Raw genomic sequence first — 27,695 nt, forward strand, 5'->3', positions numbered from 1 at the left:
TAATTCAAGAAGCCATTCTGAAACAAACCCGACTGATGCATCTACTTGTTTGACCGTATCCGCCTAAACCCCAGAGGATTTAAGGCCTCTGGTCAAATCGATAGAGTATCTTGCAACTCAAACAGACCCTATCTACACCCAGACACTGGTGAATGGATCTGGGCCCAGTGTCTGCCTGTTCTCAAATTGAGGAATAGACCAGACTGACTGATAGCTTTCAGGGCTGAGTGGAAAGAACATCCTCACTTCTCAGCCAAGCTCCTGGTTTCCCTACAAGACCTTAATAATAAGCGGATGGGAAACAGGAAGTTCTGGGGTGGATAAATCACCTAGTCAATTGTGCTGGAAGGATCTGAACTACAGTTGGAATTGGAGAACTCTATTTGTGATCAACCATAAATCACTATTTTGATTTTCTTAACTTTGGGAAGTAATTTCAAGCTAACCAAAAAGTTGCAAAAAAAAAAAAAAGATTTCCTGTGAAGTACCATCCAGACCCCACAAATGTTAACATTTTACATAAGATGTGAATTGTGGAATTTACATGGATACAATGCAGTTATCTATCTAATGTACAGAATTTTATTCAGATTTCCCCCGCCATCATACTGAGGTTTTTTTCAGAGTCCTCTAGCAATTTCACTTTGCACTTGGCTCTCAAGTGTGGAACAATTTCTCAGTGTTTCTCTTTCCTGACCTTGATACTTAGTAAAATGTCCCTTGAGTTTGGTCTATCTGTTTCTTCCTCGTGATTGAAGCTGGGTTATTCATTCTGATAAGAAGCCCATGGAAGTGACATTATCTCTTTCTCGATGCCTCACATCGGGAGTTACAATGCTGTCGGTGACAGTGACTTTGACGTCTGGTGGTGTCTCACAGGTCTCCTCCCCTGTAAAGTTACTTATAAATTCATAAGTATTCAAAGGGAAAACTGTATCTTCTGGGGACATACTCTGAGATGATGCAAATATTCTTTTCATTCTCATCATACTTTCATCCACTAATTCTAATATCCATTGATGATGATTGCCTGAAACAGCCATAATTAGTTTTAAACTAGAATAATAATGAAGAGACACATGCGTTAAGCGTATCTCTAAAAAATTCTCTATAAATGAAAATGTCCCTTGATCCTCTTTTACATAGCAGGTGGAAATCACAAGGTGCCCACCTTTTCACTGGATTATTAATGAGCCCTGCATCTCTGTGGAGTGGCCTGGGCTCCGCAGACTCTTGGCAGTGCTATGTCTCATAGCTTGCTTGTTGGGTATTATGACCTAGTGGAAACCATAATTTGACTCTGTATAAACCCTCAACACACCCCACACAAGTCCTTTCTTCCACACAAACAGATCTCCTTAGATTCTCTGTATCTGTACCTGGCCTACTCATGGGGGACTTGTGGTGTCACCTGGCCTGCTCCTATAGGCTGGGGTGATGTCATACTTACCTGTCCACCTTCTCTTCAGTTTAAAAAATTATATACCTCCCACAAGTCTCAGCTCAAAGCTCTGTTCTGCATGAAGTCTTTCACAGGAGGGCAGGGCCTACCTTTTCTTGCTGTGATACTTTTCTGGGTTTAAGAGTACAGTTTAGGGGAGGTCCTTGGTGGTCTAGTGGTTATGAACCCACCTTGCAATTCAGGGGACACGGGTTCGATCCCTGGTCAGAAAACTAAGATCCCACATGACTCAGAGCAAGTAAAGCTGGGCACCCCAACTATTGAGTCTGTACTCCCCAACTAGAGTCCGTGTGCCACAATGAAAGACCTTACATGCTGCAACAAAGACCCGACAGAGCCAAAGAAAGAATAAAGTTTGGGTTTCTGCATTCATTGAACACTTCCTCTGGCAGGGAGGGAGATAAAAAAGGGTAATTCAAGTCCCTCAAGAAGAGGTAAGGAGGGGTGCATAAAATTAATGAATTGTAAAGGAAAGAAAACAAGAGCAAGCTTTATGAAACTCTGGAGGAAATCACAGAAAGGTGACTTTTGAAATGGGCCTGAAGGGTGCAGATTGGAGCTGTGGATGAAGTAGGCGGCTTTCTAGGTGGAGAAGAGCTGGTTATGGGTATAAAGCGGTCATACCTACAGAGACATGTGGAAATATATTTGAGGTTGGAATGGGAAGCGTCCTAGAGCAGTTGGGAAGGGGCTGGAAGTGTGGGGTGTACCCCCTCCTGGTGGCTTTTACACTGTGCACAGAGACGTTAGCCCCGCTCCGAGCCTGGCGTTTCGGGACAATACTTCTTGCAGCAAAATGAAGGGTGGATTGAAAAAATACATCATTGGAGGAATAGGCATCCCACTGGGAGGCTTGCAGGCAGAAGATGAGCACATGGGTTTAGGCAGCAGTTGGGAAGAAGAGGACATTTGTCAACAACCAATGTAATTTTTTTGTAATTCTGAAATCTAAGACGCTGAAACCCAAAAGTTTCCTCTCAAGCTGGCAGAAAATGTATCTGGAGAAACATCCAATTTAACCTGGGAGGAAGTTAGTCATTGTCTTTATTTGTTTCACTTCATGGACGAAAACATGGCCACAATCGTTTTCTGCTCCTCTCATCCGGAGGTGGTGTCTGTTTCCCTGCTGTCTGAATCAGGCTGCCCTGGTTACTGGCTTTGACCAACAGAATGAGGCAGAAATGAGGCTCTGTGATTTTCAAGGCTGGACCTTAAGAGATCTGCAACTTCTGCTCATTTTTTCCCCTCTGGATGCCAACTTCTGTGTAGAAGTCCATCTACTCTGAACCCACCATACTGTGAGGAAGCCCAAGCTTCATGGAGGGAGAGAGAGAGGGGCCAGGTAGTGGAGCACTGAAGTGCTTCAGAAAGGAAGTGAAGAGAATGTGAATGAAGGCTTTTCAGACTTTCCAGGCCTGCCCTGCCCCAATTGAAATCAGCTGAGTGAATGACTCCAGTAAGCATGAGGAGCCAAAGAATCTGCCGCCAAGTCCCACCCAAATTCCTGACCCATAGATTCATGAGCAAGATGGTTGTTATTTTAAGCCACTAATGTTTGGAAGCATTTATCACATGGCAGTAGAAAAGCCAAACACACGCTTATTTCATTGATGTGTTTTCGTTGCCCCAAAGGAGTATACTTGATTCAAGGGCCATTCCACCACACCAAAGGTGTTATATAGTGTATGGCATATGTACCTTTTACCTTCCTAAATTAAAGGTCTGAGTTTTGAAGTCCATTTGGGCTCAGAGGTTTTCTGAGATGGGCTTGTCCTTTGTAATACAAAAATAGAGCTGTCTTGACTTCCTTCCTCCCTTCCTGCCTTTGATAATGTCCTGCATGATGCCACAAACTACTTCTCAAGCCATTCCATGTGTATCTTTTATTTCTGCAGCTGCAAGATCGGTTTCTCTAATCCACTAGCTCTCAAACTTCAGTGCATATCAGAGTCTGCTGGAAGGCTAGTTCAAACACAGCCTCCTGGTCCTTGCCCTCAGAGTTTCTGATTCAGTGAATCTAGGGTAGGGCTTGAGAACTTCCCTTTCTGAGAGCTCCTGGGTGATACTGATGCTGTTGGTCTAGGCACCACACTTTGAGAACCACTGCTCAAGGGGAAAGGGCTATATTTTTTTGTTATATTTACCCACCAGCCAGAGATGCTGAGCAAATGCTCAGAGATGGAATTGCTCTAAATATCATCATCTTTGCAATGCCTTTTTTTTTTTTTAACAAACAAACAAACATGTTCACACACCCTTGTCACCACCTCGACCACAGGGAAGCTAGGGAGCCACTTATTTGCCATCCGTGTATCTTCCTAGAAGTGAAATATCTATTAGCAGCTTTTGCCTATTTAAAAAAAAAAAACAAACCGATTTATTTAATTTTTTGACTGTGGTGGGTCTTCGTCGCTGCACTCGGCTTTCTCCAGTTGCAGAAAGCGGGGGATACTTTTAGTTGTGGTGGGAGGGCCTCTCATTGCCCAGGCTTCTCAGTGTATTGGCTTCTCTTGTTGCAGGGTGTGGGCTCAGCAGTTGTGGAGCATAGGCTCAGTTGCTCTATGGCGTGTGGGCTCTTCGCTCACCTAGGATCGAACTGGTATCCTTTGCATTGGCAGGTGGATTCTTAAACGCTGGACCACCAGGGCAGCCCAGTAATGCTTTTGAAGTTTTTTACTTCCTGAGGTCCTCCTGCGTAGGCCCTAGACCTAAAAGAAACGAATTCCTTGTTTTACTTGAGTGTATCGATCATTTTTGCTTTCTTCTCAGCTCACAGGACATGGTGGGAAAAAATGTCCCTTCAGACTTTTTCCCAAAGGTCTTTGGGAACAGATTAAGAGGGAATGGAATGCTTTCGCTGTGATCTGAGAGCAACCCTCTATTTGTGAACAAGGATTATTTCCTTTCCTCTGGGGCGTGTCTGAATAAAATAGAATATTTCTTGCCATTCTTTCACCAGACAGAAGGAGAGTGTGCCAGGAAGATGTTCTTGTTGGCAAGGTGTCCACCTAGGCATTTTACAGACGGTCCACTGAGGTCCAGAGACGTGGGGCCCCTTGCTCCTGGTCACACGGCTGAGAAATCCAAGTGTTGAAATTCGGGTCAGCCTGACACGTTTGCCTGCATGCGTGGGGCTCCCTCATCCCCTCCCGCACCCCAGGAAAGCACACTTTGCACGACCCACACAGTTTTCTAGCTCTCCCCCCAACATTTCCTCCCGAGGGCGATGGGACACTGATTCATCGTGACCAGGGACCCCCCCAAAGATTTCCCCGTTCCCATCTACGGGTCAGGCGCGGTCTCCATGCATCCGCGCGATCGAGCCTCTGAGAGCGCCTGGAAGCGTCTCGCCTTCCAAGCCCGGCGATGAAGCTGGTTCCTCAAATTGTTCCCGGCAGGAGGGGCAGGAAATCCCGCCCGGCTGCGGCGGCCGCCGCGGCGGCAGGGGGAGAAGCTCCGGCCGGACCGTCCCGGCAGCCACACATCGATCTCGTTCGGGTCTAAGGTCCGGCCAGGTCGTAACTCCAGCCACTCTTTCGCCACCTGGAGCGATCGCCCCGCCCACCCCTCCATTCCCTTAGCCACGCGGCCCGGAGGCCTGGCTCTTCCCGGCGGCCCCCGAGCCGCGGGCCGGCCGCCGCCAGGTGGAAAGAGACAGGTCAGCGGCGACTCGCCCCCGGGAGGCGGCGCCTGGCTGAGCCGAGCAGCCGGCGGCCGCGACCCCAGGCCTCCCTCCGCAGACCCCGCGCCCCCGCACCCTCCCGGCCGAGCAACAGGTGAAGCGGCCGCCGGCCGGCGGCGCCTCCGCGGGGCGGTCCCTCCCCGCCCACCGCGTGCCCGCCCCTCTCCACGCCCCCTCCTCCGCCGGGCCTCCGCCGCCTCCCTCGGCCGCCGGCGGCTTCCCCCTCGCCGGGTCTCCTGCCGCGGCGCCCCCGCGCAGCCCGAGAGCCCGCGCTCGCCGAGGAGAGGGGGGCGCCGCGCGCTCTCCAGACTCGCGCCGCGGCCACACGGGCCCGGCAGGCGCCCCCCGCGCGCCCCGTCCCTCCGCCGCCGCGCTCCCCTCCCCCCCACTGGCCGGTGTCCCCGGGCTCTGAGCCGCGCGGCCCGCCTGGACGCGCCGGGGGTCTCCGAGGCGGGGCCGGCGCTGCCCGCCCGGGCGCGACGATGGAGGAGCCGCAGCGCGCCCGCTCGCAGACGGTCACCACCACCGCCAGCTCTTTCGCCGAGAACTTCTCCACCACCAGCAGCAGCTTCTCCTACGACCGCGAGTTCCTCCGCACCCTGCCCGGGCTCCTCATCGTGGCGGAGATCGTGAGTGCCTCGGGGCGGGCGGGCGGGGCCGGGGGCGCAGGTGGACCCGGCGCGGTGCTCCTCGCCCGGGAGCTTGTTCACATCCTTCCGACGGCTTCGGAGGAACGCTTTAGGCTTAGCCTCGCCTTCATCCCAAGATGCCAAACTCCGAGACCCCTCTCAGAAGAGGGCCCCTTCTCACCTTGGGCTCTTCTAGGGGAGAGGGTCATGAGCTTCGGGATGTTGGGGAGAAACCCGACCTGCTGGGCCCTCTCTGCGGTCGTGGCGTGTGCCCGGAGCGGGATGCTTGGTGAACATTGAGTTTGTGTTCATGAGTGTCAGAGATACCTGGTGCCTCCCTCACCTGATATCCACGTGGATGGCCTTTTCCCCAAAAGCAAAGCTTCTCGAAGATCAGGGGAGAAGACTTCTTTTTCCTAATTATCTCCTTGGAAGTAAAACTGAGGTGAATCAGGAAGGGTTTACGGAAAAATTCCGAGGGTCTCCTGTCTGGTGCTGTTTGAGGATCAAAGGGGTTCTTGTCTGGTGCTTTGCACATCCTGGTTTAAGACTCAGACCGTTCCTGGGGAGGGGGCACATGAACCAGCCTTCTCCTCTCTAGAGGAGAACGTGGACGCTGAGAGATCCAGTTATCCCCCCTTTTGGTTTCCTCCTGGCTGAGAAAGGTCCCGGGCTTGTTAACAGCTAACGGAGGCTACTGTGTACTGTCTTCACCAGGTGCCAGGGTCTCATCAAGCCCTTTAGACACCTTCCTGCCCACATGTCCCGCACAACACTCCTATCCTGTGAAAAGTGAAAGAAAGTGAAGTCGCTCAGTCGTCTCCGACTCTCTGCGACCCTCTGGACTGCAGTCCCTTTACCATCTGAGCCACCTGGGAAGCCCATCCTGTGAAGGGAGCTTTGATTATGATCCCATTTTACTTGTGAAGAAACTGAGGTTTAGAGAGAGGAAGTAGGTCCCACCTGGGGGGTGGAGGTGGGATTCAAACCTAGGCCTGCCTGTCTCCAGGGCCCTGCTTGTAACTGTTAAGGGGCATCCCTTCCTTCTGCCATATCTCGCACAGTTTACTTGTGGCGTGTTCAGTTGTATCTGACTCTTTGCGGCCCCATGGACTGCAGCCCACCAGGCTCCTCTGTCCACGGGATTTCCCAGGCAAGAATACTGGAGTGGGGTGCCGTTTCTTACTCCAGGGGATCTTCCCAACCCAGGGATTGAACCTACATCTCTTGCATTCCCAGGCGAGTTCTTTTTTTTGTTTGTTTTTTATTTCCAGGCTGGTGTGTTTCAAAAAGGGTGTCATACAAAAGGGCAGGGACCATGGCTTTTTCCAATGGCAGGCGGAATTCTTTACCACTATGCCACCTGGGGAAGCCCCATATCCCTCATACTTTCACTTAAACCTTTGTGGGGTTGAAATCTAGCTTATGTGAGCTTGGGGCCGTGATGGTACCAAAGTGCTGAGGACCCCAGATCCCCTGAGAAACCTGCTCATCCACTTTTCCAGAGACTCAGAGCACACCCCAGACCAACTGAATACATCCCCGTTGGTTCCAGTGCATTGAGAGTTTGAAGTGTTGGCTTAGCCCATCCCCCATTTGGTTCCCCCTGCTGGCACTGAGGCTGGGGAGATCCAATAGAAAGCTCGGGTATTGGAATCACCTTGCAGGGCCTGGCTTATAGGAATTCAACAAATATTTGCTGTGTGGATGAAGGAGTTGGCAGGCTCCTCTGCTCCAGCAGAGCTAGTGGCAGCTACAGTGACAGAGGTGGGCCTTCTACCCTGGTGTGGATGCGGACCAGGTGTAAAGTAAAACACCTCTTGTTTTCTGATTTATGATCAACAGACTCCATGTTCCATGCTTTCTCTGAAACTAGGAAAGTAAAAGAAAAAATGTAAATGGCCCACAATTATGTTACTAGAAATAACCACTGCTTATGTGTTGGCACGTAGACGTTTCGATTTCAATACGTTTTTTGAAACTGATGGAAAAACATGTGAGAAAAATTATCCTGAATGACTACGAGAGTTTTTATTTTGGCAGATCTCTATATGCACAGGTTTTAGAGTCACTGGCCTACCGGTAGACATCTAACCCTCCCCCACCATTGCCGTACCAGAGGTACCCACATTCCCATCTCTTAGACCCTTCCCCCACCAATGGTGTTATCCTTGGCTTTGTACTCTGACAAATGAGGCTTTACCCTCTTGGGCCACCCCTTCCCCACCCGCATTATACATACACCTTTATGTCTTTGCATTAGATCGGTAACCGGTGCTGACCTTAGGATATCATAAACTGTTCAAGAGGAGCCGCTGAGCGGTCTGTGGGTGCTTTTCCTTTGCTGTCCAATTTCTTGTTGTTCCTGGAGATTGTAATTTTCCATTTCTGAGTTCTCTAGATACTTAGTCACTGACTTTACTGTTTGAGTCTTCACTCAGGAAACTGAGAGACAGCAGGTATTCCATCAGGGTCGTTTTCTTGACCAGCCCTCTGGGAGCGTCTGATCCGCTCTCACCTGGCCTTCTCACCTGGACACAGCTGATGGCCTGGGGTCTCCTGCATGTGCCTGTTGAAAGCCCCTTCCCCCTTCTCCTAGGTTGATCCTCTGCCTCCCAGGACCAGTGTCCTCCTCTGTCTGGGGGGAAACACACACCCTCTGACGCACACATGCGTCTCCTAAAAAAAGGACACATGTGTAAATCGAGAGGCGCATCTTTTAAAATGTCTTCATTCCACTGTTACACATAATTAATAGTTTGACTAAGTGAAGAATGGTAGATTGGAAATTTTTTCCTTCAGAATTTTCAAAGTGTTCCTCTGTTATCTTCTAGCTCTTCTGATTCTTTTTAAAAGATTCCAATTCTTGATCCCCCACCCCCTTTCTGGAAACCTGTAGAATCTGTTTTCTTCCCAGAGAGCTGTGACATCACAGCGGTGTGCCTTCACATGAGTGTGTTCTTCTGTAATACCAAGAACCTGTTCTCTCAATCAGGAAAACTCATGGACATTTAAAGAGATTAAAAATTTTTTTAAATTTATTTGGCTGCACTGGGTCTTAGTTGCAGCACATGGACTCTCTCATTGTGGTGCACAAACTCTCTCGTTGTGGCACGTGGGCTTAATTGCCCCACAGCATATGGGATCTTAGTTCCCTGGTCAGGGATCAAATCCACACCCCCTGCTCTGCAAGGCGGATTCTTAACCACTGGACCACCAGAAAGTCCCCTAAAAGGTTGTTTGTTTTTTTTTTTTCCCTGTTTATGTTATATTCATTTATTCAACAAATATATATTGATCACCAATTTTGAGCCAAGTTACTTATTCTTCTTCTAGGCATGCTCCAAATTGCCTATGTCAAATGTTTAGAATGGCCGGAGAAAGTAAGTAACATTCTCTAAGCCTGCTTTATCCATTGTAGTGGAAATTGCTGTAGAAATTTAAGAAACCTCCACTGAAATGCTGTTTTAACTAGAATTTCTTTTACGCCATCTTAGCCTCTAGCACAGTGACTTTAAAGATTTAATGAGCATAAAAATCACAGTGAGCACTGTACTAAAATGCATATTCTAGAGTGCTGGCTACAGAAATCCTGTTACAGCAAGTTTGCTACAGTGAGAAAGAAATCAGCATTTTTAACAAGCTCACTAGATACTATTGCAAAGTGTTCTTGGATGGTCCTTTGAGAAAACAGCTACAGAATGCTTAGATACTTTCTTTTATCATAATATGCTATTATCTATAAAACAAATGTCAATAGCTAATTATTTTAAAAATTCCATTACTTATGATATTTCAAGCGAGTCAATTGATGATTGCAGAGTTTCTTCCACTTGTGCAGTTTTATACATTACTTTTATCTAAATAGATGTTGGGAATGTGGAATGGGAGAGGGTGTCTTCATTCATCGGAAGAACAGTTCATGAACTTACTGTCCATACGTACGTGCTCGTTAGTTCAGTCATGTCCGACTCTTTGTGACCCCATGGACTGTAGCCAGCCAGGCTCTTCTGTCCATGGGATTCTCTAGACAGGAATACTGGAGTGGGTTGCTATTTCCTACTCCAAAGAGATTCTTAAAATTTTCTTTTTCATTTATTTTGGCCATGCCACGTGGCTTGTGGGATCTTAGTTCCCTGACCAGGGACTGAACCCAGGGCCCCAGCAGTGAGAGCACGAGGTCCTAACCACTGGATCGCCAGAGGATTCCATAGAACTCTTGAAAATGTTAAGGATCACCCTAAATAGTATATACTACATTTTATTGATTCAGTATACTGTTTATATTTTATAAATATTTTAATTTTTGTTTATATTTTAACATCTGAGTCAGAATGTAGCTTGCAGTGGATGGTTTGTTGAACCGTAAGGAAAATGGAGCCATGAATTCTTTATTTGAGGGTGGAGGCAGGGCAGGTTTCAAACTTTTGCTGTTCCAGCCCTCAGATTAAGTTAGACCTGCCCCTAGAAGAATGTTACTTTCCGCCTTGAAAAAGCAAAATACTGAGACAAAGAATTACTAAGAACCTGACTTCCTGCTTGAGCCTGGGGGAAATAATAGAGAGTAAAACACAGTGTTTCCCCAAATCTGTTGTCAGGATCCCTTGGCCTGGCTTTCTCACAGAGGTGACCTGCTAAAACACCCTAGACGGTGCCGGTGTAACATGGCATGGCAACCAAATTGTAGTGGTTTCCTTCCTCTTCAAGTTTTATAACGAGCTAGAAGCAATCCAGGACTTGACCTGTGACTTGTAGGATGTTGTGATCTCATAACAGTTATGAGGATTGGAGGAATACAAGTGGTTTGTCAGAAGCTGAGTTAAACTGCAGCCTTCCTGTTGTTGGCGACTTCAAAATGAGTTATGTCATGCAGGTAATAATGTCAGATCGCCTTTCGTTTACTTACTGTCATGAGCAAACTTAGTTGGGGGAGGACAGATAGGGTTTCCTGAGAACCGGCAGCTAAATTAATTTGTCCTGGGACTTGCCTGGCAATCCAGTGGTTAAGGCTTCAAGTTCGCAATGCAGGGGACGAGGGTTCAATCCCCGGTGGGGGAACTAGATCCCACATGTGGTGCGGTGAGGCCGGGAGGAGTTAAATTAGTCTATCCTGTTGATTTCTTTTTGAAGAAGGATGAACACAGGTTCCTAATCTTGGTAGAAAAATGAGAAAAATGCAAGTATGAAAAAAAACCCCTTGAACCGTGTTCCCCACAGTGGTTCCTGTCAGGCGTGTCAATATTGACCCATGTTTGGGCGTGGGGAGGCTTTTCAGAAATTTTTGGTTATTGTCGTGCCTGTTCTCCTGGTGTTCAATGCCCTGGGGTCCAGGGAGTCTGATGTCCTGAAGCGCTTGGGACAGTCCCCAGCCATGAAGAGTTGCTTCACCAGCTGCCTACAGCCCCACTGTTCAGAAACTCTGGGCGAACCTCTGTTTACCCGCTGGAGTAAATCATTCCAGGGTTTCTTAAGTGGTTGTGTGTTACTTATCTGCAGTTTTTTAAAAAATGCGGTCACTTATGAACTACTCCTTGCTTCCTGCTATGACCATCTGTGCTGAATGTCTTCCATTCGTCACTCAGAGGCACCCTCCACCCGGCTCTCCACCCTGTAGTGACTTGCACGGACCCGGCCGTCTCCAGGGTCCCCTCTGATGCCACACTGGATTCCAGGGTCCTCCTGGCACCTGTAGGATGCGGTAGGTGGGAGAGGAGCAGGTTCAGGGCGCTCGTTCTTGGGACTCCTGCCTGCCGGGCTCAGCAGCCTAGCTGTGTCCCTCTGTGCAAGGCGGGCTCTGGCAGCCCTCGGCCCTGGGCTGTTTTCCCTGGCTCTGTTATCCGGTCACTCCCAGCCACTTCCTATTGCCAGGCCCTGCGTTATGGCTTGTGGTTTTCCTGCACCCTACCTTCTAAATAAGACCTTTATTACACTCTGCTCAGATTACCCAATCTGAATGTGCCAGTTTCCTGGGGAGACCTGATAAATTACCTTTCCTCATCAGCGTTCATTTCTTTAGGCATTGTGTTTTGTTTTGTTTTTTCCAATTTTTAAAAACATTTTTTCTTCTGTTCCTGGCTTTAAAAAAAATTATTGAAGTTCTTCAGTCATTCTTAATGGCTGCCTGCATGCGTGCATGCTAAGTTGCTTCAGTTATATCTGACTCTTTGCAACCCTATGAACTGTGGCCTACCAGGCTCCTCTGTCTATGGGATTCTCCACGCAAGGATACTGGAGGGGGTTGCCATTTCCTTCTCCAGGGGCTCTACCCAACTCAGGGATTGAACCCAAGTCTCCTGTGGCTCCTGCATCGCAGGTGGATTTTTTACCTGTGAGCCACTGGGGAATCCCAATGGCCACCTGCTGCTGCTGCTGCTAAGTCGCTTCAGTCGTGTCTGACTCTGTGCGACCCCATAGACGGCAGCCCACCAGGCTCCCCTGTTCCTGGGATTCTCCAGGCAAGAACACTGGAGTGGGTTGCCATTTCCTTCTCCAATGCATGAAAGTGAAAAGTGAAAGTGAAGTCGCTCAGTTGTGCCCGACTCTTCGAGACCCCATGGACTGCAGCCCACCAGGCCCCTCCGTCCATGGGATTTTCCAGGCAAGAGTACTGGAGTGGGGTGCCATTGCCTTCTCTGGGCCACCTAGTATTCCATAAATGTCCAGGCTCCCACTGTTCAATTTAGGTTTCTTTCTTTCCTGTAACAAGGTTGTAACAAACAGTCCTTAAGCCCCCTCTTTCTGGATACTCTTTTGAGGTTTTCTATGGATGTGTACTTGGAATTGAGCAACAGGGCATATGAATCTTCCTTGAAGTAAAATTTTATTGATGTCTACAGTAAAATTTACCCTTTTTAGTGTACTGTTCTATGAGTTTGGGCATATCCAGGTTTAAGATACAGCTTTATTGAGATATTAGCGATAACAGATTGATGATTTTTCCTTAAAAACTAAAAATACAGCTGTTGTCTGATCCAGCCATCCCACTCGTGGGTGTATATTGGGAGAAAAGACACGCTCTCCAGCGTTCACTGCAGCATTCTTTACAGCAGTCAAGGAATGGAAGCCGCTGCAGTGTCCACTGACAGACTCATGGATACAGAAGACGTGATACATACATACAATGGAATATTACTCAGTCGTAAAAAGTAACGAAATAATGCCGTTAGCAGCAACATGGATAGATGTAGAGATGAAGTAAGTCAAAGACCATTATCATGTAGGATATGCATGTCCTTTGCTGTACCCCTGAAACATTTAAAATCAACTATACTTCAAGAAAAAATTAAATAAAAAACAAAAATATAAGAAAAGTAAAAATATACATGAAAAGTTGACCTTTTAAAGGTGTACAACTCAGAAATTTTTTAGGATATTCACAGAGTTGTACAGCTTTCATCATTGTCTGATTTTAGGACATTTTTGTCACCACAGAAAGAAACCTTATATCTGTTAGCAGTCACTCCCTGGTCTCCCCTGGCCTCAGCCCTTGGTAGCAGCTAATCTGTTCTTTGCCCCCTGGATTTGTCTGTCCTGGTTATTTCTTGTAGATGGATCCTATAGTGTGTGGCCCTTGCTGTCTGGCTTCTTTCACTTAACATAATGTTTCCAAGGGTTATCCATGCTCTAACATGTCTCAGGACTTCATTCCTTTTATTGCCAAATAATATTTCATTGTATTATACATATATATGTATTGTTTATCCATTCATCAACTGACGAACAGCTGGGCTGCTTCCACATTTTGACTGTTACGAACACACTGCTGTGAACCTTCGTGCACAGGTTTTGTGTGGACTTAGTTTTCACTTCTCTTGGGCGTTTACGTAGGAGAGGAGGGTTGACTGATCCGGTAGGTCTTTGTCTGCTATTTGTCAGAGTACTGCTAGACTCTTTCTAAAATGGTGACCCTAACTTATAATTCCAGCACCAACACGAGTGTTCCGATTTCTCCACATCCTCCCCGAGATTTGTTTTCTGCCTTTTCTAATCATCCTGACGAGGTATGAAGTGATATCTCATTGTGGTTTTAGTTTGTATTTCCATGATGACTATTGATGTTGAGCATCTCTTTATGTCATTTGTCTAGCTTCTTTGGAGAAGTGTCAGTTCAAATCCTTGGCCATTTAAAAGGAACAACCAGGCCCTGAAAAGTTGAAAAGTAATGTCAACAGCAGCCCAATAAAGATAATGTGAACAACCAAAAAATCCTTTGCCATTTAAAAAACTAATTTCTCTTATTGTGGACTGTAAGCATGCTTTTCATATTCTGGATACAGGTTCCTTATCATATATCAGATACATGATTTGCAAATATTTTTCTTCCATGCTGGGTGTTGTCTTTTCACTTTATGTGATGGTTTCCTTTAAAGAACAAGGGTTTCCTAATTTGACAAAGTACAGTCTGTGTATTTTTTTTCTCTTGTTGTTTGTATTTTTGATGTCATATCTAAGACGACTTTGCCTAATGCAGGGTCACAAAGATTTGCTTGTCTGTTTTTTACTGAAAGTTTTATAGGTTTTTTTTTTAGGGGGGTGGTGCTGCATTGCATGGCATGCACAACTTCCCTGACCAGGGATCGAACCCGTGCCCCCTGCAGTGGAAGCACAGAATCTTAACCACTGGACTGCTGGTAAAGTCAAAAGTTGTGTAGTTTTATGTCTTACATTTAGGTCTGTGGCTAATTTTGAGTTAATTTTTTGAGGAAGGAGGGTAATTTTGTTCATTTCCGTGTGGATATCTAATGGTCCTAGCACTGTATGTTGAAAAGATAATTTTTTTCCCTACTGAATTGTGTTGGCACCCACTGTTGAACATCATATGGCCATAAATGTAAGGGTTTATTTCTGCATCATCAGTTGTTTTGTTGATCTAAATATCTATCCTTGTGCCAGTACCACACTAACTGTAGCTTTGTAGAAAGTTTTGAAATCAGACTGTGAGTTTGCAAGTTTGTTATTTTTTGAAAGTTGTTTTGCCTATTCTGGGTCCCTTGCATTTCCTTGAATTTTAGTATCATCTTGCCAATTTCTGCAAAAAGGGCTGCTAGAGTTTCAGTATGGGTTGTGCTGAATCTGTAGATCAATTTAGGGGATATTGCTGTTTGAAAACTGTTTTCTGATTCATGGACATGGGATACCTTTCTGTTTATTTACAACTCCTCTGATTTCTTTAACAATGTTTTGTAGTCTTCAATGTACATATCATATATTTCTTTTGTTAAATTTATTCCTAAGTGTTTTATTCTTTTTGATGCTATTGAACATGGAATTATTTTCTTAATTTCATTTTCAGATTGTTTATTGCTACATCATAGAAATCCAGTTGAGCTCTGTATCCTTAACCTTATATTCTACAATTTTGCTGATTTCATTTATTAGTTCTAATAGTTTTGTGTTGGAGTGGGGTTGCTCTATGTGTTTTTAAGGCTTTTGGTATTACTGCCCAGTTGTACAGAAAGGTTTATACCCACTGGCATTCCCTGTAGTTCTGTTTCAGTGGGTTTGTGTGTTTGTGTTCTAGTGGTGTTTCAGTGGGTTTGTTTCTTCAAATACTTAAACTTTTAACATTTTCCAATTTTCTTGGAGTGGGAGATACTCTAAAAAAACCTGATTTGGCATAGACACCCACCAGTCAGAGCATTAGCTAATATTCAGGGGAGCCTTGGACATGTGAAAAAAGAGATTTTTAAAAATCTGTATTTCTGTGATGATCAAAATTTAACATTTAAAATATGCTCATTAGCCATTTATTTCTTCTTTCAGTAAATGCCTGTTTTTCCCCTTCTACTCATTAAAAAAAAAAAGGGCCCTTTCTTTCTTTAAAAATGTTTTAAAGATATAAAAGGGATTGAAAAAGTGAAAGCGTTAGTTGCTCAGTCATGTCCGACTCTTCGTGACCCCATGGACTGTAGCCCGCCAGGCTCCTCCGTCCATGGGATTCTCCAGGCAGGAATACTGGAGTGGGTTGCCATGCCCTCCTCCAGGGGACCTTCCCAACTCAGGGATCGAACCCATGTCTCCTGTGTTGCAGGGAGATTCTTTACTGTCTGAGCCACCAGGGAGTGAAGACATTTATGAAAATTTACCTCCAAGGAGGGAAATAAGATTGGATTGTGGGATGTAGTTGAATAGGGAGGTTTGCTTTTTAACTCCTTATTTTTTATATGGTTTTAATTTTTTTGTGATGAGAATGTATTTATGCATTAATGTAATTAAAGAAACTTAGCAGTGTGTTCATTGTAAAAAACTTCAAGTCATTTATATATAGAGTGAAAACTCAGTGTCTCTGATAATTTACCTCCTTCACCGTATCCAGCATCTACCCCCATCTACTTAGTGTTCACAGACCTTTTTCTGTGCGTGTGCATATATACGCACACATGAATGAGTGTAGTATACATATTCTGCAGCTTCGTTTTCACTTAGTGATACCTTGATGTTTTTCCATGTTGCTTTTGTGTTGATTTGTAGGTTTCCTGTATAAGTATCAACTTTCTCGCATCACTTGTTGTTAGTATCATTCATGCCATTTTCATCAAAATAAGTTTCTAATTTGCATGAAATCTAGATCTTACCTTTATTCAGCCTTCTTGGGTTTACTTTGCTTAAACATGGCTTCCTTAGACCCAGGATTATACAGATATTTGGAGAAAATACCATTCTTTTAAATGTTAAAAATATTTACCAGCAGGAGTTCCCTGGCTGTCCAGTGGTTAGGACTCTGCGCTTTCACTGCCAGAGCCTGAGCTCAATCCCTGGTCAAGGAACAGACCCTGCAAGCCATGTGGTGCAACCAAATATAAATAAATAAACAATTAAAAAAAATTGTCATCTAAAGGCATAAGTTCTTTCTGTGTGGATAAGAATGTAATTTCATGATCATGGTATCTCCCCTGCCAGAGTGAAGTAAATCAGAAAGTGAAAAACAAATATCATATATGAATGCATATGTATGGAATCTAGAAAAATGGATGGAATCTAGAAATATGGTACTGATGAACCTATTTACAGGGCAGGAATAGAGAACAGACTTCCGGACCCAGCAGGGGAAGTAGAGGGTGGGATGGACTGAGAGAGTACGACTGACATATATACGTTACAATGGGTAAAATTCATAGCTAGTGGGAGACTGCTGTATAGCACAGGGAGCTCAAGCTGGGACTCTAGTCAGGTGGGAGGGGGTGAGGGCTGGGAGGGTGGTTCACGAGGGAGGGGACACGTGTATACTATGGCTGGTTCCCATTGTTGTATGGCAGAGACCACCACAACATTGTAAAGCAATTATCTCCCAATTAAAAATAAATTTAAAAGAATGTAATTTTCCCCCCAAAATGGGTAGCTAGTTGTCTCACCATTAATCATATTCCCATATATGTGTAACTATTTCTTGATTTTGCTGCTGCTGCTAAGTCACATCAGTCGTGTCCGACTCTGTGCAACCCCATTGATTCTGAGTCAATTCTAAATTGACTGTAGCTTTACATGCGTTTAAATATTCAGTAGGATCAGTTCAGTTCAGTTGCTCAGTCGTGTCTGACTCTGTAACCCCATGGACTGCAGCACGCCAGGCTTCCCTGTCCATCACCAACTCCCGGAGCTTACTCAAACTCATGTCCATTGAGTCAGTGATGCCATCCAAACATCTCATCCTCTGTTCTCCTCTTCTCCTCCTGCCCCCAATCATTCCCAGCATCAGGGTCTTTTCAGATGAGTCAGTTCTTTCCATCAGCTGGCCAAAGTATTGGAGATTCAGCTTCAGCATCAGTCCTTCCAATGAATATTCAGGACTGATTTCCTTTAGGATGGACTGGTTGGATCTTCTTGCTATAAATCATACCAGTTTCTCTCTTTCTTGCTGTGCTTTTGTATACTTACACGTATACTTGGAGGTGATTTTTAAAATCATTGTTCTTTACATTCCACTCTGATTTTGATTGAGACTGCATTAAATTTATAAATTAATTTGAAGAGATAGCCTTATGATAATGAATCTTATTTAAGAATATTGTATCTATTTATTTAAGGTCATTTTATGCTCTTGAAGTCCTAAGTTTTTGCCAGATGTATCTATGTATTTCTTATTATATTTGATGAATAGGATTTATAAAAAATGAATTTGGTGATTTGTAACTGTTTATAATTTGAAAAAAAGCTACTGATTATCTTGTTTTATATGTAGCCATTTTATTTGAATAATTAGTTCTAATTATTATTGTCCTAATTATTATAGTTCTATTATTATTTTATAAGTTACAGTAATATCTGAACACAGGTGGTTTTCTTCTTTTTATATTTATACTGTTTTTCATTATTGCATAGGTTAGGAATGATTGAGACAAGATGGATATCTTTGGCTGACTCATAACCTTAACTGCAGTGTTTCCAATACTTTAATTATAATACAGGTTTTACTGTGGATTCTGGTAGATATTCTTTATTGAATTAAGAAAGGGAGGTTTAACTCTGTACGTTGTTTAATCAGGAATGATTGTTGAATTTGGGAGCTAATATTTGGCTGGGAGGGTGCCTTTTGTTAGGTCAGCATATAGGTTTTTTTTTTCCTTCTATTTGTTAATGGAATGAATTGCATTAGAAAATCTAACGTTGAATCGTTCTTGTACTTGTGATATAATCTCTATTTAATTATAATGTATTTTTTAAAGAAATTATTGGATTTTAAAATTTTCTTTTTTAACTCTTGGGTTTGATTTGTTGGTGTCATATCGGAGGGTTTTCTGTTTGTGTTAATATAAGACCAGCCTTCTAGATCACTTTGCTGTGTTCTCTTTTGTCTGACTTTACTAATGTCACCCCAGCTTTTTTTGGCTAGCATTTATCTGATATGTTCTTGTCCCTTTATTTTTAATTGAAGTGAGATTCACATCACATATAGGCATACTTCAGAGATACTGTGGTTCTAGACCAGTGTAATAAAGCAGTACCAAAATAAAGCTAGTCAAATAAATTTTTTGGTTTCCAAGTGCATATAAATTGCTTACATTATACTGTAGGCTGATAAGTATTTAATTCAATACATTTAAAAAACAATGTACATACCTTAATTAAAAATGCTTTATTGGTAAAAAATGCTAACCGTCCCCAAGTCTTTAGCGAGCCATAATCTTTTTGCTGGTGGATGTTGATGGCTGCGGACTAAGCAGGGTGGTAGCTGCCGAAGGTTGGGGTGGCTTTGGCAGTTCCTTAAAATAACGCAAGAATGAAGTTTGCTGCATTTGCTGACTCTCTTTTCATGAACCGTCTCTCTGTGGCGTGCTGTGTTCTTTGACAGTGCCTGACCCACAGTAGAACTTCTTTCAGGGTTTGTGTCCGTCCTCTCACACCCTGCCGCTGCGTTATCAGCTAAGTTCATATAATGTTCTGGATCGTCAGCAGTCAGTGAGGTTCACCATCTTTTATGGGCAAGGTTTGTGGCACCTCAAAACAGTTATGATCGTATCATTGGAGATCACTGATCACGGATCACCATAACAAATGTAGTAGTAATGAAAAGGTGTGAAATATTGTGAGAATTAACAAATGTGACAGAGACCCAAAGTGAGCAAGTGCTATTTGAAAAAGTCAATAAGACTTGTTTGATACAGGGTCGCCACAAACCTTCAATTGTGAAAAACAGTATTTTTGAAGCACATGAAAGGAAAGTGTAATGGAATGAGGTATGTCTATAAAAGTAGCTATTTAAAATGAACAAATGAATGACATTTAGTATAATACATTCGATCACTTTTATCTAGTTCTGGAACATTTTCCTCTTCTGAAAGGAAACTGTACCTTTAATATTTTCCTTTCTCTGTCATCTTGTTAAGTCTTCCATGTTGACCATGTAACTAGATTTTAGTTCTATACCCAGTCTGAGAATTCGTGTTTCAATATGGAAATTTTTAACACATTTATATTTATTGTGATAACTTATTTAGAATTCTTAGTTTTCCTTATTTTTTTCTCTAGTGATTGTAAGTTATAAATTCCATTTCTATTTTGTTTGGAGCTATCTTCTAAATTTTACCCAAAGTAGTTATATATATATAAGTACAGAGAAGGCAATGGCACCCCACTCCAGTACTCTTTCCTGGAAAATCGCATGGATGGAGGAGCCTGCTAGACTGCAGTCCATGGGGTTGCAAAGAGTTGGACACGACTGTGCTACTTCACTTCATTTCACATATATATATATATATATATATATTTTGCTAACTCCCCAGAGAATTAACATGTGTAACCACATAATTCCATTCAAAATATAACACTAAGCTTTTCCTTATCATGCTCTTTGTGTTAGACAGTTTTTTATGTTTTTCTTAAATAACATTTTTTGAGATATAATTCACATACCATACAATTCACCCACCTGAAGTGTACAACTCAGTGGCTTTGGGAATATTTACAGGGTTGTGCAACCATCATCATAATCAATTTTGGAATATTTTCATCATCCCAGAAAGAAACTCCATACTATTAGGAGTCATTCTCCATTTCTCCACAACCTCTTCCTATGCTATCACTAATTCTACATTCTGTGTCTATCAGATTTGCCTGTTTTGGACATCTCATATAAATGGAATCCCATAATACGTGATCTTTTGCGCCTAACTTCTTTCACTTAAGCTAACATTTTCAAGATTCAACCATGTTAAAGCATGAGCGAGTACTTCTTTTCTTTTTTTGCCAAATATTGTTTCATTGTGTGGCTTCATTTTATTCATCCATTCATGAGTTCATAGACATTTGGGTTGTTTTCCACCTTTTAGCTATTGGTAATGCTGCAAGAAAATTAGAGATACCAAGGGAACATTTCATGCAAAGATGGGCTCGATAAAGGACAGAAATGGTATGGACCTAACAGAAGCAGAAGATACTAAGAAGAGGTGCCAAGAATACAGAGAAGAACTGTACAAAAAAGAGCTTCATGACCCAGATAATCACGATGATGTGATCACTGACCTAGAGCCAGACATCCTGGAATGTGAAGTCAAGTGGGCCTTAGGAAGCATCACTACGAACAAAGCTAGTGGAGGTGATGGAATTCCAGTGGAGCTATTTCAAATCCTAAAAGATGATGCTGTGAAAGTGCTGCACTCAATATGCCAGCAGATTTAGAAAACTCAGCAGTGGCCACAGGACTGGAAAAGGTCAGTTTTCATTCCAGTCCCAAAGAAAGGCAATGCCAAAGAATGCTCAAACGACCGCACAATTGCACTCATCTCACACGCTAGTAAAGTAATGCTCAAAATTCTCCAAGCCAGGCTTCAGCAGTACATGAACCGTGAACTTCCAGATGTTCAAGCTGGTTTTAGAAAAGGCAGAGGAACCAGAGATCAAATTGCCAACATCTGCTGGATCATGGAAAAAGGAAGAGAGTTCCAGAAAAACATCTATTTCTGCTTTATTGACTATGCCAAAGCCTTTGACTGTGTGGATCACAATAAACTGTGAAAAATTCTTCAAGAGGTGGGAATACCAGACCAACTGACTTGCCTCTTGAGAAACCTATATGCAGGTCAGGAAGCAACAGTTAGAATTGGACATGGAACAACAGACTGGTTCCTAATAGGAAAAGGAGTACGTCAAGGCTATATACTGTCACCCTGCTTCTTTAACTTCTCTGCAGAGTACATCATGAGAGACGCTGGGCTGGAAGAAGCACAAGCTGGAATCAAGATTGCCAGGAGAAATATCAATAACCTCAGATATGCAGATGACACCACCCTTATGGCAGAAAGTGAAGAGGAACTCAAAAGCCTCTTGATGAAAGTGAAAGTGGAGAGTGAAAAAGTTGGCTTAAAGCTCAACATTCAGAAAACGAAGATCATGGCATCTGGTCCCATCACTTCATGGGAAATAGATGGGGAAACAGTGGAAACAGTGTCAGACTTTATTTTGGGGGGCTGCAAAATCACTGCAGATGATGATTGCAGCCATGAAATTAAAAGACGCCTACTCCTTGGAAGGAAAGTTATGACCAACCTAGGTCGCATATTCAAAAGCAGAGACATTACTTTGTCAACAAAGGTCCGTCTAGTCAAGGCTATGGTTTTTCCAGTGGTCATGTATGGATGTGAGAGTTGGACTGTGAAGAAAGCTGAGCGCCGAAGAATGGATGCTTTTGAACTGTGGTGTTGAAGACTCTTGAGAGTCCCTTGGACTGCAAGGAGATCCAACCAGTCCATCCTAAAGGAGATCAGTCCTGGGTGTTCATTGGAAGGACTGATGTTGAAGCTGAAACTCCATTACTTTGGCCACCTCATGCGAAGAGTTGATTCACTAGAAAAGACCTTGATGCTGGGAGGGATTGGGGGCAGGAGGAGAAGGAAACGACAGAGGATGAGATATCTAGATGGCATCACCGACTTGATGGACATGAGTTTGAGCAAGCTCCAGGAGTTGGTGATGGACAGGGAGGCCTGGTGTGCTGTGATTCATGGGGTTGCAAAGAGTCAGACATGACTGAGCAACTGAAGTGAACTGAACTGAATGCTGCTAAGAACATACATGTACAAGTTTTTGTGTAGACATATATTTTTGTTTCTCTTGAATGTCTTCCTAGGAGTAGAATTTGCTGGCTCGTATGATAACTGTGTTTAACTATATGAGGAACTGCCAGACTATTTTCCAAAGCAAATGCTTAATTTTAGAATCCCTGGGTTACTTTTTAAAAAACTAATTTCTTAGGAATAATTTCTTGCCAGTTGTCTGACGCTTTTACCCATAATGTTGTTGTTTAGTCACTAAGTCACGTCCAACTCTTTTGCAACCCCATGGACTATAGCCTGCCAGGCTTCTCTGTCCATGGGTTTTCCCAGGCAAGAATACTGGAGTGGGTTGCCATTTCCTTCACCTGGGGATCTTCCTGACACAGGAATCAAACCCATATCTCCTGCATTCGCAGATAGATTCTTTACCACTGAGCCACCAGGCAGTAATACCGTTTGATATTACACCCGTAATACCAAATGACTCTTTTGACGACTACAAATTTAAATCTTTTCATGCTACTTTTTGTGTCATTTGCTTTCTTGGTTTATTTTTCATTTTCAAAGTACTTCCCTGAGTAATTCCTTTAGCAAAGGTTTAAAGGTGTTGAATTTTTTTGAACCCTTGCACTTCAAAGAGCGTCTTTCTTTTCACCTTTATACTTGAGTAATTTCATTGGGTAAAATGATAGGTCTTAAAATTTCTTTCCATTAGTGCTTTGGAGATGTTGCTTCATTGTCTTCTAGTGTCCCGGGGTGTTAATAAGAGACCTGATGGTCTGGTAGTCTCTGGATAGGCCTGTGAGTTTCAATATCGTACCCCACCCCCAACCCCTAACCTTGTGATTGCCATTCCCACCGATTTAGTTGCAGTACAACCTTGCATGAATGATGCCTTGCACATTCAATAACCTTAAGAATGTAGAAAGTTGGTATGGATGGTGTAGCAAGAAATGGTAGGTGGATTGTCATTACACAATCAGAGTGACATGGCTCATGCAAGGCAGTTTTGCAACCGTATGAGGTAATTATACTGGAGCTTCAGGTTGATGTGGTTAGGAATAAAAGAAGATTGTTGACCTTCCACTTGGAGTTTCCTGAGTCCTGGTGAGATCTGTCCCTGGGCAGGCTGAATACCCTTACCTCATCCTGGGAGAAATCCAGAAGACCTGGAAACCCCTATCAGGACAGCTGTAGCCTGATATTCCCTGCTGAGAACAAACCTTTGCATCTATTTCAGTGAACTATGAGGTTTATGGTGTTTAAGTCACAAGCTTGTTTTACTAGCTTTCAAACCCACAACTCTAGGGGAATCAGGTTCTCACTTCCTTTTTTCTTTTAATGTCCTTTTAAGTAATCAAAATTAAAAAAACAAAAAAAAAGTCTCTTTGAATGCTTTTGGAATTTTCTTCCCTTCTTTAGAGGGTGACTTAAAACTCATCTGCCCCAGCACTCTTTGGACCCTTTATAACTAATACTCAGATCTGTCTTCAGTGCAGGGAGATTCCTTGTATTTCTTACATCTCTTCTTTCTGTTTTCTCCTTCAAAAAAGTCTGTATTCAATCCAGAAGTTCCAGGAGAAATTAAACTATCTTCAATATCTGCTAACTTTTCTTTTATACATTCCTTCTCTGTGTTCTCTTGCAGAGTCCTAAGGAAATAACTACTTACGGCTCAAAGTCAGATTTTCAGTTGACTGTGTTCTGCTCTTCAGCCCAACTGCTGAATTTAAAAAAATATTTTCTTATTGAAGTATAATTGATGCTGGGAGGGATTGGGGGCAAGAGGAAAAGGGGACGACAGAGGATGAGATGGCTGGATGGCATCACTGACTCGATGGACGTGAGTCTGAGTGAATTCCGGGAGTTGGTGATGGACAGGGAGGCCTGGTGTGCTGCAATTCATGGGGTTGCAAAGAGTTGGACACGACTGAGCGACTGATCTGATCTGATCATTGATTTATAATGTGTTTGTTTATTTTTAATTTTTGGCCACACCCTGTGGCTTATGGGATCTTAGTTCCCAGATCAGGGATGGAACCCTCCCTCCCTGCATTAGAAAGCAAAGTCTTAACCACTGGACCGCCAGGGAAGTACCCCAACTGCTGAATTTTAATTTTGGCTTTGACAGTTTTAATTCCCAACGTTTTGTCATTCTTTTTACTTTGCAGTCTGGTTGTGTTTTATTGAATCACTTTAAGACTGTTGGGTATACAGTTGACCCTTGAACAATGTTGGTTCGACTGCATGGTTCTATTTACAAGTGGATATTTTTTTGTAGTATCCGACCACAGGAGCCAAGGTTGGCCAACTTTAAGTTTTACTTAGATTTTCAACCACAGAGAGTCGGGGCTCTCCAAACCCCTGTGTTGGTCAAAAGTCAACCATATTTCAGCTTTCCTTAGTTTATAGAGAGACCACTTGTACTTGTTGAGTCTGTTGCTTCCCATATGGCTGTTTTCCTCAACCATTTGTTGATGATTGTTGGTTTGTAGGGCTTCCCTGGGGGCTCCCACAGTGAGGAATCCACCTGCAATGTGGGAGACCTGTGTTGGATCCCTAGGTTGGGAATATCCCCTGGAGGAGGGCATGGCAACCCACTCCAGTATTTTTGCTGGGAGAATCCCATGGGCAGAGGAGCTTGGTGGGCTACAGTCCATGGGGTCGCAAGGAGTCAGACAGACTGAGCGACTTACCACAACACAGCACAGTTAGTAATTGTAGATGGTTGGAGGCTGGTTGGCTTACATGAGAATCCATGAGCCCTCAGGAATGAATGCAGGTTTTCATCATGTGACCTTTCAAGACATGATCTAGTGTCTTTTTTTAGAGAAAAAGAATTATTAATAGAGGGGAGCAACATTGGGGGAAGTGTGGCTGCTTGGACTTTGCTATGAGATGTGCAAATAGCTTGTTGGAGCGTCTGGAAGTCTTGAGGCTTTATCTTGGGGGCTATTTCCAGAAGTAACTGCTGGAGAGGGTGTGGAGAGAATGATTAACTTGGCAGCCTTCTAAGTCTTTACATTTTTTCCTTATCAGATAACCCTTGGCTCATTCTTTTCCCCATCTTTGCTGTTACCTTTAATCATTGGACTTTTTTGAGTATCTGCTTGGAAACTTCCCTTTTTGATGGTCCTCTGTTTCCCTCTCCAGGGCTGAAGACTGGAAACCTTTTTCCTTGTTATTAGTTTGTTGCCAAAGCCTCCCAGGATTCCCTCATGGTTACATACCGCTGCTGTTGCTCTTTCCAGTTTTTCAGCACTACTGCATATTTTAAAATTATTTGTATGTATGGTGTTTTTTATTTTTTGTCATTTCAATGGGATTTAGGGAGGATGGAGAGAGAAACATAGAGGTCTAGTCAGCTGCCTTGAGAGAGCTCTGCTGTTTTATTATTTATGTAAAGGCATATTGTATCATTTGATTTATTTCGCCTGTGCTGAGTCTTTGTTACTGCACGTGGGCTTCTAGTTGCGGCAAGCGGGGGCTGTTCTTTAGTTGCAGGGCAGGGGCTTCTCTTGTGGTGGAGCACAGACTCTAGGGCACACGGGCTTCCGTAGTTGTCGCTCTCAGACTCTGTAAAGTGTGGGCTCAGTAGATGTGGTGCATGGGCTTAATTGCTCCAAGACCTGTGGGATCTTCCCCGACCAGAGACCAAACGTCCCCTGCATTGCACGTGGATTCTTAACCACTAGACCACTTGGGAAGCCCTGTAAAGGCATTTTTTTTATGTCATATAAGGAATATTCACCTTCTTTCTGAGTTGAAAATGTATTTTTCCAGCTTTTCATGCTTTGACTTTATTTACAAAACCTTAAAGAATCATCTTTAAGTCTGTCAGTTGTGTTTTTTCCTTACATTTGGTTCATTAGAAAGTTCTACCTCCCTAACAAAGCTAAATGTAATTAATTATACATTGCTTTTTAAGTTTTATTTATTTATGGCTGTGCTGGGTCTTCATTTCTGCACGCGGACTTTCTCTAGTTGCGGTGAGCAGGGGCTACTCACTGGTGTGTGTTTCTTGGGCTTCTCACTGCGGTGGCTCCTCTCGGTGCGGGGCACGGGCTCTAGGTACCCGGGCTTCAGTAGTCGCGGCATGCAGGCTCAGTCGTGGTGCATGGGCTTAGTTGCCCCCCACAATGTGGGACTTTCCTGGACCAGGGATTGAGCTTGGGTCACCTGCATTGGCAGGTGGATTCTTAACCACTGGACCACCAGGGAAGTCATTACACATTAATTTTTAACCTGTATTTTTCTTGTAGTATGTTTTTCTGTTTAGCCTTAATATTAAAATTTACTTTAGCTGGAGGTAGAAGGTTGGCTCTAAGGTTGGGTTGTTTTTAGGTGTCTTCTCAGTTGTCTCAATGTGTTATATTGATAATCTGTAAGTCTGTTTTTCATTAACTAATGTGGATTGCTCCCTCTATTTCACTGATTCGGTTCATGTATCTATTTGGGTTCACCTCTATACTTCCTAGTCTATTCCAGCCTTTGCTCCCAAGTTTGAAAGATACATTTTAACATCTGACAAGGCAAACCACCCCAACCATAATTTTTAGAATTTTGTAAAAAGTCATTCGTTGCTGTGCCCTGTCTTTTCTGTGAAATTATCTTGGCTTAAAAAAAAATTTTTTTTAACTTTTTGGCCTCACCTTGTGGCTTGTGGGAATCTTAGTTTCCCTGCTGCTAAGTCGCTTCAGTCATGTCCGACTCTGTGTGACCCCATAGACGGCAGCCCATCAGGCTCCCCCATCCCTGGGATTCTCCAGGCAAGAACACTGGAGTGGGTTGCCATTTCCTTCTCCAGTGCATGAAAGTGAAAAGTGAAAGTGAAGTCACCCAGTCATGTCCGACTCTTAGTGACCCCACGGACTACAGCCTACCAGGCTCCTCCGTCCATGGGATTTTCCAGGCAAGAGTCCTGGAGTGGGGTGCCATCGCTTTCTCCCTACCAGGGATCAAACCCCACACCCTCAGCACTGGAAGGCGAAACCTTAACCACTAGACCACGGGGGAAATCCGTCTTGGCTTTTGATTGGTTTATTATATAATACCTAGATTAACTTTGGAAAAGAGGTTTATACTATATAGTTTCTAATAAGAAGATGCCTTAGCTGTTCCCTTGTCTTCTGTTACGTATTCCTGTTGATTCTTTGCTCATCGAGGTCTTTTCCAGTCTATAATGTGAGTTTTACAATGTAAATTAATTATGCATATCTTAATTATTCAGTCATCAAATGTGTGTTGAATAATTGTGCTCTAGAACCTTTGTCTAGCATTTAGAATATAGTGGTATGATACTTTTCTATTTTTATTTAAGTGGATGGTCAATGTTAGGATGTAAGACATGAAAAGAAACATATACTCAGAATGATATTGAAGGATAGTTTTTTTAAAAACTCTCAAATTTTCAAATTTGAGCAGAAACTCAAGAG

The 27,695-nt window shown here is 43.5% G+C and overlaps 1 protein-coding gene across 1 annotated transcript in view; it reads left to right on the plus strand.

Annotated features, from left to right (window-relative positions):
- Positions 1-5,345: 5,345 nt before the first annotated feature.
- CMTM8 (CKLF like MARVEL transmembrane domain containing 8) overlaps positions 5,346-27,695 on the plus strand; it is a 96,109-nt gene continuing 73,759 nt past the window's right edge. The window contains exon 1 of the mRNA XM_061395747.1: positions 5,346-5,773. Within this exon, the coding sequence (XP_061251731.1) occupies positions 5,627-5,773 (147 nt within the window). The 5' untranslated portion in view covers positions 5,346-5,626. The remainder of the gene's footprint in view (positions 5,774-27,695) is intronic.

This window comes from Bos javanicus, chromosome 22, assembly GCF_032452875.1.
Source record: "Bos javanicus breed banteng chromosome 22, ARS-OSU_banteng_1.0, whole genome shotgun sequence".
Taxonomy (NCBI): domain Eukaryota; kingdom Metazoa; phylum Chordata; class Mammalia; order Artiodactyla; family Bovidae; genus Bos; species Bos javanicus.